General features: G+C 40.3%; 1 protein-coding gene across 4 annotated transcripts in view; it reads left to right on the top strand.

Moving 5' to 3' along the window:
- TDRD3 (tudor domain containing 3) overlaps window positions 1-13,728 on the top strand; it is a 224,449-nt gene that overhangs the window by 131,546 nt on the left and 79,175 nt on the right. For all 4 annotated transcript variants that reach the window (XM_090024671.1, XM_090024687.1, XM_090024665.1 and 1 more), the window contains 5 exons: window positions 5,153-5,224; window positions 6,262-6,411; window positions 7,265-7,405; window positions 12,615-12,771; window positions 13,186-13,311. In XM_090024671.1, coding sequence (XP_089880797.1) covers window positions 5,153-5,224; window positions 6,262-6,411; window positions 7,265-7,405; window positions 12,615-12,771; window positions 13,186-13,311 — 646 coding nt within the window. The remainder of the gene's footprint in view (window positions 1-5,152; window positions 5,225-6,261; window positions 6,412-7,264; window positions 7,406-12,614; window positions 12,772-13,185; window positions 13,312-13,728) is intronic.

The raw sequence follows: 13,728 nt of genomic DNA, 5'->3' as shown, positions 1-13,728 counted from the left end.
AAGAGTCATATGTAGGCAGAAGTTTATCCTGAGTTTTTCCTTGATGGCATAATTTTATCCTAACATCCAGAAGGGTCTTCAAAGATGCTGACAACTGATATAGCAACACAACAGGCTTTTCTACACAACTGCACAAATCCTTATCAATATCAGGCCTACTTCCTAGACCTGTGAATAGATGTGGATATTAAATGAACACTTTTCAAGCTGTTTTCTTAGCATGACCACTGAACTGGCTGGTGGTGATACAACCAGTGACACTGTGGAAGCCAAGTAGAGACACATGCACTTGTTCAAGCAATTCTGACACACTATCATGAACTGGAATGAATCTTATTGGGTGATTGCTGGTGGCATGGCAGCCCACAAGAAATGCCAGGAGCGAGGACCTACCTGGTGAAAGGCAGGTAGTAGGTGCATTATAACCTCCAGTCACCACACGCATGCACAATCCTGGCTAGGGAAAGTCCAGACATGTAAGATCTTTGAGAGGCCTATGGCTTGCTGGTTGCAGCGGAGTTGTGAGGCTCCAGGTGAGCTTAGCTGCCTGGGGTGCCATCTGCGAGGCATGGGCTTTTGGGTTTAAAATGCTACCAGGCTGAGGAAACATCTGCAGTTGCTGTATGTGCTCTTCCTGGATGGAAGGGGGTGTTGCTGGGGCTGTGCCTGGCTTTCTTACCTACGTTGCATGCCAGTCTCTGGGGGTGTTGTGATACCCCACCACACCTCTGTGGATCCTGGTTTGGTGGAGCAGCTGGTATTCCTCAGAGTGGATCTCCCATTGCTGGGCTTCCCTAAGCTCCACGTGCAGATGGAGTGAGTGCCACCCTCCTCACTCTGTCCACACCCATTTCCTTTTTAAAAATTTTTAAGAACCATTTAATGACCCGCTCTCAGAGCTGGAGGCAGCACTCACTGCATCACCAGCCAGCAGGGGAAGAACATCTTCCTGTTGAGCTCCCATGCCAGGATGAACTTGGAGGTATGGCCTGGAGCTATGGGGAAGGAGGAGTTCCCAGGTCCCGGGTATTACCTAAAGCTGCACCCTGCCAGGGTTGCGAGCGCCATGAGCCGCCTGAACCCTGGCCACTCAACTAGGGAGCAGGACTGGCCATCCAAAACGATCATCTCTTTGATGCTCTGGGTGATCTCGCTCATGTTTGCAACATGTCCTCTTTTCTGTCCACCTTTGCTCCACTGTTCCAGGGTGGCCTGCCTCTGTTTCTTGGGGATGGGGGCTTTGGAGCGAGGGGGGGGGACTTCCCTTTGGGCAGGCTCCCACTGATGCCAGGCTGAGGAGGAGCAAGGGTAAGGGGGCGGTGCCTCTTGAGATGCATCAGCATCCCCATGGTGCTTAAGTGTTTCACCTCCTTACCCCAGCTGGTCTTACATCAGCAGTGCAGGCAGATAACATCTCCTACCTCAAAATGATCCCACACCACACTATCCCCTCGCTTCTGGGGTGTGGGTGCGGATTCTGCTTGATCCCCCTTCTCAGCAGGCAGAGGCACAACAACAGGAGGAGCTGACTCAGCAGAGTCACTTGCCTCCACAACCTCAATGTCAGCCTCATCCAAACTGCTTTCCAGGGAAGGAAACCCGGCCGTAGGGGGACTTGGAGAGCAGTGGAGCACAAACTCAGATTCCTCCTTGGTCCCCAGAATTTCTTTTGCTAGGGTGCTCAGGTCCCCTGCTTCCAGATTCAGGTTCAGGCTGGGAACTGAAATGGGGGTGGAGGAGACTGTCATGCTGTGCTGCTTGCTGGTGTTATTGAAGGGGTGCAGATGCAGGCACTAATCCCACCTCCTTGCTGCCACTAGCACTAGAAGCCTCATGCCTGCTAGTGCTAGGAAGGAGAGTGCATATGAGTTTGGAGGAGGGGAAACTTATAGCTCTCCCTCTGTCCTTTCCTGCTCCCCTGCCAGAAGACCTAGCACCTGCCTTTCCCACACGCTTCGTACTTCATGTGCTGGAAAAAATGTGTGTGTAATGTATGTATAGTGCTTTCCTGCAGTGCACAGTGATGAGACACTGCCAGGCAAAGCACTGCTTTTTGTTTGGGGTGGGGAAATAAGAAGAACAAATAACAGGATTTTGGGGGAAGAAAGTTGCAAGAGATAACAATGGGGAGAGTAGGCAAAGAAATAGGAAAGGATAGGCTACAACTTGGTAGGCAGGCACTACCAAGTTGCAAGCTTACAGATGCTACACTCTGCTGCTGCTCCTGCTGCTACACAGGCACAGATGCAGCTGCAAAATGGCAGACAGCAGTTCACAAACATCCTTTTATGGTGCTTCTCTGTCCCTCCCCTAAACCACTGGGGGTGGAAGGGACCTCAGGGACAGATTGTTGTCACTGGCCAACGACAGATGTCAATATCAGAGCAGTCCTTCCCCCCTCCCTCCCCCTCTGCCTTCTTAGTTTCTCTTTCCCTGCAAACCCGCCTCCAAAACATGTCCAAAAACATTTCTGAAACATTTTGGATGGATCTGTTTTGTTTCAGATCTCTTTTGGGGCCTTGTGTTTCATTTCAGATTCAGTGTTTTGGCCGCTGAAATGTCCGAATCCAAAATTAAATGAAACGACCGCCAATGTTTTGCACGGCCCTAGTATTTAGTACATCTCTGTCTAGATTCTTATCTTGCACGTGATTTTCAGCAGCTCAGTCATCACTGTCATCTTACAAAATCAAATGGATCAATATATAAAAGCCATCAGGAACACGTTTTTGGGCTTACTCTTCATTCAAATTGCTGTATTTCTTCATGCTGGCTATAACTTTCAGATCTGCTTTGATTTGGCATAGCATAGTACAAGTTTCATGTGCCCGAAAACACTTCTCTGAACTGCAGGCCAACAGCTTCCTCATCGTGTATAACAGCTTTATATGCAAAGTTACAACTGCTTGTATGGCTTTACCAGCTGTAACAGTTTGGAAGACAAGGAGTGGAAGATTTGCATTTCTTTGGTGCTGAAATTTAATGGCTGTCTTGTAGTAAGTCTGAAGGTTTTGGTTCATTTATCTTTGGTTCATTTATCTTTGTGTAGTCAGAGGACATTCACTACCTTCATCTTCTACAAAATCGCAGTATCAGGTATATCTTTCAGACTGTACACATTTTTCTGTGCAAAACCAGCATCTAGTTCATTAATCACTTGATGTCATGCTCTCACTTCAGGAGAAAGAAGAATATTTTCTTGTATGATCTCCATACATGAATGGGAAGGAGAGACTGGTTCCTTTCATTGTTCCTCCTGCCTGCGTTCAGGATAGTAATGTGTCTCAGCAGCTCTTAGATCTTTGATACCAGTTCAGCAATGCAACACTTCATTCTTCTGCCAGCTTTTATATTCTATTGGCTGATTCAAACGATAACACTTGACTCAGTCTCTTCTTATTAGAACATTTTTGGCAGAATATGCACGTTGTCCAGTGAACTGTTAGAGTAGATGATCTGCTTCATGTCCCAGTGTGTTCTACACTTGATGTTATTGGTATGGTTTCCCTTTCGTAGTCTACCTTTCGTGACTTTCTTAACAGTCTCTCAATATGTATTTTGTGTGTAAAAGAATGGTAGCAAGAATGGTGCCAGTTGAGACTTTTTTGGAAAGTTGCAGTGCAAATTCAGCAACTGTCTTAGGTTGAATGAGTGCCTCACCTATTTGCACAATTCTGGCAGGTATACTTTAGCTAATCATTGACTGCAAACCTATTTCAAGACATATGATGCATCTTGTAGATTCTGAGCCATACCTCCCATACTTTGCTGGACTCAGTGATGCTATTGACCCAACTTATTTTTTAAGGGTGATAAGGGCAAGCCTCTTGTTGACAGTTTCCATTTGAGGTTTTCACGTCAGGGTAATCTGAAATGGAACAGAGTTGTTGTAGTAATTTTGCAAACCTTCTGGGTATCTAATAATGAACAAAACTAAATTTGCAGCAGTGGTCTTGGACAAAATGACTACCATGTTGGAACTATTACAATTGATCTCCTCCATTTGTACAATTTTAGTTATGTCATTGGAATTAATTTTCTAACCATAGTGGAGGCTGAAATATTAACCAAAATGTGAATTCACGGCAGCCATTGTGAATTCTAATATGGTGGCTACATGCACTACTTGCCAGATTGACAAGATGACTTTTCTGACACGGGTAGGCCTCCTGTTCCTGAGATGCACTGTTGTTGCTTGTGACAATTAATTGCTTATGGGATGACATATTTAACCTTCATTTTTACCCGGCTGTATGTTTTAAACCTTGATCCTATAGTGACTGACACCTCCTCACTTTGTCTTCCATGCAGAGTGGAGGCTCTGTATATACTTTTGTATATTTGTTTACTGCCAGATACCTTGCTAGCACTAAAGACTCAAATTATTCACATAAGAGTTGATTATTTTAGAAACTCATATTTTCTTAGTAAATGTATATTCTTGAATTAAGGAATGTGAAATGGCTCTAACACTGCCCCCTTAGACTATCCCATGTTTCTTTGTTAACATTTGCAGCGTACCTTAACAATTATGAACAAACTGTGCAATTTTAATTATTTTTGCCAATTAACGTACAGGAGGTAGGTATCAAGAATTTACTTTTCCAGGAAATTGTCTGCATACTCTGGCACTGCTGATTGGCAAAGAAATATAAATACCTTTGCAAGCAAGTGTTCTGAGTTCAGTTAGGCTAGTTTGTGTTTTTTTTTAATATGGTATGTTGAAGGTGAGATCATGTGTGCACAGCTTGGAAGCTGCACCAGTGTCAATCTGTACTTCTCACTTGGGTCTTTTGTTCTCCTGTAATTATGTGTGGGTTGATATTCAACTTGAGGGTAAGCAGGTGGTTGATTGTGCATCTGGTATGATTATTGCTTCATAAGTCTCCATTGGAGCCCAAGCTGCCCCAGCTGACTGAATAATTCTTAACTTAGGAGTATTTCTTATCTAAAGGATGCTTCCTGTTTTAAAGTTCATTACTCAGGCCAAATGCTTGATAAAAAGTATAAAGCAGACTTTTTAATAACGTTCAAGATGATTTTTTTAATTTTACAAGTTCTACTTCCCCAAAAGAGAGGCATTTATCAGAGAAAGTTTGCCATGTTTTCATATGCAGCTTCTTAATTAAAAACTTTTTGATATCTTTTATAGAGTTTAGCAAAACACAATAGAAGTAATATTGGAACAGAAGGTGGACCACCTCCTTTTGTGCCTTTTGGACAGGTATGATAGACTTTTTTCCTTTACTTTCATGTAGGAATTACAAGGAAAATAAATGTTTCTAAAACTAATTGATAGTAACCCTATTTGAATTTTATATGGAAGCCAATATCAAGCTTTGATCCTTTATAAGTAAATGATTTGCTTCACTTTGTATATCCTGATTAACAATGCCAATATTAAGAATATTGTCCAATATAATACTGGCACATATTAATCCTTTTTGTTCAGTGTCTAATACCTTGGAGCTTTAAAGTAAAGTAAGCTGTATCTAGTTTGTCCCTTTTTACTTATGTTTCACAGAAACAGGGTTGGGTTTCAAGTGATTGTTTGAAGTCCTACTAACTCTGGGAACATAGTGAAGATATTGCTGGATTCTTTGATCCCTATCACAGTATTTAACTTAATCAAATCATCCAGATACTTTAAGGGAATAGTTTAACACTCGTCTTTCAGTTTGTAGCAGCACAGACCACATTACAAACAGGAACATCTTGAGCTGGAAATGATTTTCTTCTGTCAAAATTTTGTCAACATTGAATGTGAATCTAAACCAAAACTTACTAACGTAAGATGCCTAAGGATAAGGGCTTAAATGACAGGGTTTTAGAAGGGTTCAGCATTTACTGCTTCAGCTGAAATTACTGGTGTAATGATGATTAGATCATTTCAGTGTAGATGCTTATTTAATGAATCCCTATGCCTAACAGTTTCATCAAAGTTCATAACTTTTTATGTGTACTGAGACTTTCAGACTTTTTCTTTTAATCTTTTTTGATTGTGTCTCTCAAGCATATCTTCTGTTCTTAGAGGGTAAGAGTATGTGGCATAACTTTGATCTTTTCGTCAGAATTCTGAAGGCCAGTATGCATCTCCCATGGACCATGCTGTCAACCAAGAAAGCTAGTTGTCCTGTAATTTTTTTGTGATCAAAGTCTGTGGAAGAATTGTACTGTTCTAATGAAATACCAGAATTTTATTTTGTAATTGGAAATAGGCAGGAGAGTGGATTTCTTTTAAACTTCCTTTTGAATTGCCAGAAATGCATCTCTCACGTCCAAGTGGACAGCAGGGAACTTGATCGAAGAAAGACTCTGCAAGTGACAAGCGCCACTAAAACCGTTGGAGAGAATGATGAATTTGAAAAACAAAGAACAGCTGCCATTGCAGAAGTAGCGAAGAGCAAGGAGGTTAGCATGCACATTTGCTGCAGTATTTTAGTTACTGTATCGTATCATTTTAGTTGAAGTATTTTTCTCAATGTACAATGCCTGCCATTGTTATGTTTATCTTGAAGATATTTAGGACAGTATAACCTAAATCTAAAGCTTTGGGTCCTTCTGTAGGATGGAGTGCATTTAGTATGCTAATCCTGCCTTAAGGCACTGGATGACTTTATAAGGTCACTTCTGGCTCTTCTTCTGTAATCCTAAAAAATGCATTGTGGCATAGAAAGTTCAGTAGAAAATTTTTTTGCCTATCTGCTTTTAACTTAACCAGCTCTACTAAAATATGCATGGATCTTATAATTCAATTTTGCTTTATACAAACAGTACAGTCTGAATAAGCAAATCTTCTTTAACAAGCAATCTATATTGGGATTTTTTGTGATGCTGAGATTAAGGTAATGAATACAGATTATTAAATTTCAACTACTGTTTCTAGCTTCTGGATAACTTTGATTCATTGCTTTTGGTTTCATAGAACTGCTGTGGAACTTAACCTGTTTAATGCATGGGTTATTTTATGTCCTCCTTTAGTTTTCCATTTAAGTTTATTTTTATGATTTGCCTCAGAGTAACTCATAAAGATTAAAATTATATAACTTTTTCTTTACAACCTAATCTGGATATAAGGAAGAGGAGAAATTCTAGCTAGTAAATTACTTTGTTTTATGGAAATTAACATTTTATTTGCTCATACAAAGCATAATCATAAAAATTTAGCTACCTTAGGTATACTGCATTTTTCAATAGTAACTTAATCTTACAGTTTATTTTCATAACAAGTTGTTTACTGAAATTATATTTTTCTTATCTAAAGACCAAGACTTTTGGAGGAGGTGGTGGCAATACTAGAAGCAATCTCAGTGTGAGTGCTGGAGGGAATCGAAACAGGGAAGTGTTCCAGAAAGAAAAGATAACAAAACCTGAGGGGAAGAATGAAGGTGTCTATCGAGAACTGGTAAGGCTTGAGCATCTGTACAGGGCCCTAAATGTGTATTAGACATGTACATTTAAAACACTGATAAATTAGTTTTTCTTCAATTTCTTTAAAAGATTATTTAATTTTCCTTACTCCCTGTTGGAACTGTTCAATTTTCAGGGGAAAACCGAGATGCTGAGAATATAGTTAATCATATTAGCTACTGCAACTATGTAAAAATTATTCAAAAAATTGTAACACTTGAGTGATGGATCCCTTGCAGTATTCTTTTTCCCTTTCTTAAAGTTTTTGAAAGGAATGAAGCAGCAATTTTGAAGTAACTTCTCTGTTCTGAATAGTGGCATTTTTAAATCCCATTTTAAAATCCCAGTTTTCCTTCTGGATTAATATTGGTTTAATATCAGAAATAAATTTTTGCTCTTTAATATTTAAACTATGCCTTTAATGTTCATGAAATGAAGTGCTGCTTCAGATTTCTAAACTAGCAATAACACAGGATGGACCAGTTTGTTCTGACTCTGGAACCCCTATTTGTCATGGTCACAAATACTGTTTCTTTTTAAGTAAGATGGCAGCTGTTGGCTTGAGGCTTAAAACTGTCTCTCTTAATCCAAAGCATTACTTTCCAATCTGTTTCACAGTTTATATATGGTGAGAAGTGTTCTCCTGCTTTGTGAACTTTCAGAACACTTCACTGAGCTAAATGGATAGTTAAGGCAAACAATTCTTAAAGAAAAACACATCTATGTTGTTCAGTTCAACAGTCTAAAAGTTTATAAGGTAAGAAACACTTATCATTAAGAGTAAACCGTCAAAGATATTTTTATAATTTATAATAAAATTATCATTGGCATTTCTGAGATTAATGCTTAAGGTGAACGTCTTGATTAAAACATCGAAGTCTTTAAAACCCACGTTCAAATTTCTGTAATACTTACTTAGCAATTGTAAAATATTTAAAACCAGTATTTACTGCTTAAATGTCAAATACCTTTAATTTTTCTTTTTACTGTTCTAGTGTTATTAAAAGCCTAGAGAATAGTATAACATAAATATTTTTATTTAATTTTTTTTTATATTGTTTGCATTACAGATGCCATGCCTTCTCAGCAACATGGCTGTTTCTAGTACTGGTTTAGGAATGCCAAATGTAATTGCAAACCAAAAAAAAAACCACACTAATTTCAGTCCTCATAATTTTATGAGAGAGACTTGAATGACCTGGTAGCCAGTTCAGAACATGGTGTCCTTGTCTCTTTTTTTTTTTTTTTAGCTAACCAGGTTTTATACCAATTTCAGTTTCCTGATAGTCTTTAAGGACATTCTAAAGTAGTCAAATAGCCTAGCCTCAAGTTATATGATAAAGGAAACAAATATTTTCACTTGCTGTTGTTTGTGGAAGATTAGGTAAGGAACACGAGCACAATAGGTTTGTGAGATTTTGAACAGCCTTGAGAACTGGTGAGCAAATACCTTCATCAGAGGTTAGTCTCATTGTGTGCTTTTACATGTGATGGGGGTTTAATCCCCCAGGTTTTATTCTATGCCCCTTACATTGAAACAGTGGGTTTTTAATTGAAACCCGTTGTTTCAATTTTTCCGTAACATTATGGTGAAGGGCCCAATCTTTTTTTCTTTTGGTTGGAGCCAGAGCCTGCCCTGCGACTGGGGGTCAAGCTGCTGGTGGGCAAGGCAGCCTCTGAGCTGTGGGAAGCTCTGATCCTTACCTCTGTGGTGGCAGTCCCACCCCCAGGACCACCCAGATGGGCTGCTAGTGGGCCAGGTACTACTCCAGCTTGGAGGTAGTACGAAGCCTGATCAAACTGTTCCCTGAGCCCACTCAGGAAGCAGTGCCTGGGGGGCTTCCAGCAGGTGGGCTCAGGGAAGAGTTGGGTTGGGCTGGGTGCTGTCTCTAAGCTGGGGCAGTACCCAGCTTGCTAGCAGCCTGTGTGGGCGGCTCCAGGGCACCGCCATTGCAGAGGGAAGGTCTGGAGCCCCCGCAGTTCAGGGATTGCTTGGGCCACCAGCAGCTTGTCCCCCTGGCCATGGGCTAGCTTCATCGGGGTGGAAATCAGACTCCTCACTGCTTCTGTCTTCAACCTCTTCCTGGTCCCCATGGGTAGTGCAGTGATGGGGAAAACTCCCCACCTCTTCACCTGACAGGAGTCTAGGGAGCAACCTTCTCTGGTTGACTTCCAGTCTCTGGGAGCAGAATGGAGGGAACAGTGAATCAAAGCCCCCAGTCTGTTTCTCAGAGCAGGCTGCTCCTCTTCCCTCTTGGGCTGCTCTACAAGGGAGGGGAGCAGTTGGGCAAAGCCCCAAGATTGTTCCCCAAACTGTGTTGTGCTCCCCTCCTGGATCATACCCGGAGGGAGGACTGCTGGTGTTCATTCCTGCCAGCAAGTTTTTCAAGAAGATATCATGAGGGAGATCTTTCAGGTGTTAATCTAAAAAAATTTTCTTCCAGAGGGGGCATGTTTCCCCTGAGAGAAATTGAATAAAAACTTTATACTTCCAGTTTTTACCCAGAGAATGGCAGTTCTCTTGGTAGTAATATAATGCCTGTATGTGGCCTATCCTTAACACTCTTGATTTCAGGATATTTGGTCACTTCTAAAATGCAGCCAGAGGAGGTTGTCATAGTGGTGGTCACATTTTATAAAGTGGTCTAACAGTTAAAGTACTTGTCTGGGACATGGAAGACCTGGGTGCTGGGACCCCTGACTCTGAGTGGGTAATAATGTAAATTTTCTACCCCCCTTACATTTTCTATATCCCAAGAGAGTGCAAGAGGCAAGTCTGGGCTGGAGGAATTTTCTTCCCCTCCTCTTGAAGTTGGGATACTGTAGAAACGCACATTTCATAGTACTTGTAAATAAAGTACTATCTTGCTGCAGAGTTTTTTACTCTGCAGCAGTGCACATGTGGATGCTACCCCAGCCAGCTAGCCCCACATTGAAGCACCCTTGTGCCCCAGCCAGACCTTTTATATCATATTGAACCAGGGGGAACAGCTCGGGGCTGGCAGGCTGACCCCTTGGGCCCTCTGCCAACTGGGACTGCTCCAGCCCAGCTTCATGTCATCTGATCCTAGGCACACATGCAGTTGGCATGCCCAATGAACTCCGGTGTGATAAGCACTGGAGTTTATTGTAGTGCATTAATTTCATGTGTAGATGTGCCCACAGTGTCTTACTGTAGGCTGGTGATCAGGGCACTTACCTAGAAAGAAACCTCTCAGGTTCTGGTCCCACCTTTCAAAACTTTTTTTTGAATTAGTCATTGGATAAAATGCATGAAGAACTTTGAATGTTTACTTGACTGCTTCTGCTTTTGCATGGCATGACTTAAGGTCTAAGCCAAAAGCAAGGGTTTGCAGCTGTTAATCCAGGTCTTACTTGGGCACCTAATTCAGGGACAACTGTGTAAGTCTGTGAGCGGGTTTTCAAACTCCTCCCTCTCTCTGGGGTTTACTGATTTAGTCTTTTTCCTTCTGAGTGTGGTGAATCAGATTCCTAGCACCTCATGTTCTTAATTTAAAATAAAAGGAACTTACGTGCTTAGGACAGGGTGGGGGTGGGGTGGGGTGTGATTTCCACTCCTGGAGTTCAAGTTCTAACTTTATGAATGCTCTGTGTTGTCATACCTAAATCCCTTTGAGTACAGGCAGATGAACAAGCTATACTGAGATAGAAGGGAGAGGGAACTTACTGAACATGAGCTGCTTTGTGGTAGCTCTTTTGTATATTTGCTTCTATCTTCTGGAAGGTCAAAACCAAGCTCAGGCATTTTACCTCTGAATGAAATATGAACCATTTATTTTTGAACAGGAAATGGTAGTAAGTTACTCATTGCCTTTTAACTGAATAATTTGTTTGCCTGTCTTAACTTTGTGAATCTCACTGATAGCCTCATCTGCTAATATCTGTCAGAATGCCTTAAATTTCACAGTTCAGTAATTTTTCTGTAATACCGCTTCTCCACTTTGACACTTTTAAAGTGTGTTTTTCTGAGTTATTCACTGAATGTAACCCCCCCCACACGAAAAATCCTACAACCTCAAAAAATGGACTTGGTTTCAGTGATGTTTACTAAAATAGTTCCCTTTGGGGTATGATTATGTAGAGGGTAGGATGGTAGCTCAAATGGTGAATGTTTCAAAAGTTTGAGAGAGAACGCTATAGTGGAACTTGATTTTCAAACTGCTATTGAAGTCCTTACCGTTTGCCACCTATGTATAACCTTAGGATTATCATCATGAGAGAACCTTGTTTTGAATTCGGTTTTAAAGCTTTTTGGCCTCACTAGATTTTTCACTTGCACTGTGAATTAGCTCATTTTGACACTGCTTGTGGTAGCAATCTAATTCCATGCTTTTATGTTTCCCATTAGCAGTCAAGGAGTATTTTTGTTCTTTTATAAGGTAGCTTACAATGAGACTTGCATTTTAGCTGTATTAGAAGTATGCTTGTTAGAGGCATTTATTTTACAGTGCAATGGTTTGCTCTGCTGAAATATAGTAAGAAACTGTTTAATTTAAGAGAGTAGGGAGTCCTGATTCCAGAAACACTCTGTGATCTGATTCTTTTCTCCTTTACACTCATGCAAGAGAGATGTAAACTGCTAACATTCTGGTTTTGTCAGTATTCACTTTAGATATAAATGGTTAGTAAAGGTCCCAATAATAAGTAGGTAATCATCTCCTTCTGATGTCTGCCCTCTCTGCTTTTGGGGAGTCTACAACTAAAATTTATATAATTATGGTCTTGAAAATGTTCTTACCATACTTGTGCCTTCCTCCTTCCTGCTAAGAGGTGAAATGCTGATATCTATCAGGAGATGCGCATATATATATATATATATTTTTTTTTTTTGGTGAAGGAAGGGGTGAATTATAGGAATCAGAGTTTGAAACCATCTAACTTTATTGCTTTGATTTTTTTTCCGTTAGCACTTAAATGATAAACCAAGTTGCAAAAAATCCATCAGCTGAAATTGCCATCTGCTTCTTTGTATCCTTACCTCAGTTTATGCTGCTCAATTACATGAACTTGTGAAAGCTTATTTGCAAATGTTTTATAAATAGCCCTGAGTATTTATCATCATCCATGAAATATAAATTAATGTGTTATTTAAATATTAATGTAGAATGTAAAAACAAACCTAGGATTTTTATGGAATATGTGTTGTAGCCTGTGATTAGTTTTGTGTGCAACTTTTATTACAGGTTGATGAAAAGGCTCTAAAGCACATAACAGAAATGGGTTTCAGTAAAGAAGCAGCAAGGCAGGCGCTTATGGATAACAGCAACAGCTTAGAAGCAGCACTAAATTTTCTTCTGAACAGCAGTAAACAGAAACCTGTTCAGGGACCACCACCTAGAGGTATAACTTGTAAAGATCTGTTTTAATCTGCAATGCTTATGTAGCACAGGAATTTGTGTATTTTAAACAGAAAACAAAGTTTGTTCACTGATAATGTCTTTGCACTTAAGTTAGTGAATATCTGCATAACTATGTTTCTTTAAGTTGTTCAATGTTAGCCCTTGAATGTATTACATTTGGAGAAGTACCTCAGCATATTATACTTGCAATAGCTTGCTAGGTAACCATAACACATTTTTAGGTATCTTAATTGGGGGGAAAATTCCATATAAAGTGCGGTTCCTATATTTTCTTCCTGAAAGACTAAGTATTGTTTTCTAATTTATATAAAAAAAAAAAAATGAAAACAAGTAAAATAAAAAGAGTTTTGTTTAATTTGCCCAGATGTAAATGATTTGTCTGCAATATCCCTAGGAAAGGGAAAGGGCCGAGGTCGGGTCAGAACTGATGATGAAGAGGAACTAGGAAATGCCAGACCTTCTGCACCCAGCACATTGTTTGACTTCTTGGAGTCCAAAATGGGTACTTTAACAGTAGAAGGTAAGTTGTTGAAATTAAAATATTTTTGTGAAATATCAAGCATTGCCATTTTGCTTTTTCTGGTGGCAAGATTCTGGTGGGGCTCCTAGCTGTGGGGGCATACTTTGCTGCATGTGCAAATTAAAGTTTGATAGAAACCAGCTATAGTCACAGCATATTTTCCATCTCTAGCTTTTATAGCTGAATGGATCTCTGTATAATGTGATAGTTAGTTTGCATATGTAGCCATTCTAAATTAATTGTGCAATTAACCAGTTCATTGTGTAATACATGTGATGTGTAGAGGGTGTCTCTTTCTCCTCTCACTCTTTCTGTTCCCCCCCCCTCACTCCACCTCCACTCCACACCTAATCTGCTTACTTCTGCCTTCCTCTTTTATTTTTTCAATTCAGCTCATCCCCATAAAATTAAACCCCT

The sequence above is a fragment of the Crocodylus siamensis genome, chromosome 1, assembly GCF_052110815.1.
Source record: "Crocodylus siamensis isolate JL-2025a chromosome 1, ASM5211081v1, whole genome shotgun sequence".
In the NCBI taxonomy this organism is placed as follows: Eukaryota; Metazoa; Chordata; order Crocodylia; family Crocodylidae; genus Crocodylus; species Crocodylus siamensis.
The sequence above is the reverse complement of the archived record's forward strand: the minus strand, read 5'-3'. Positions and strand labels throughout refer to the sequence as shown.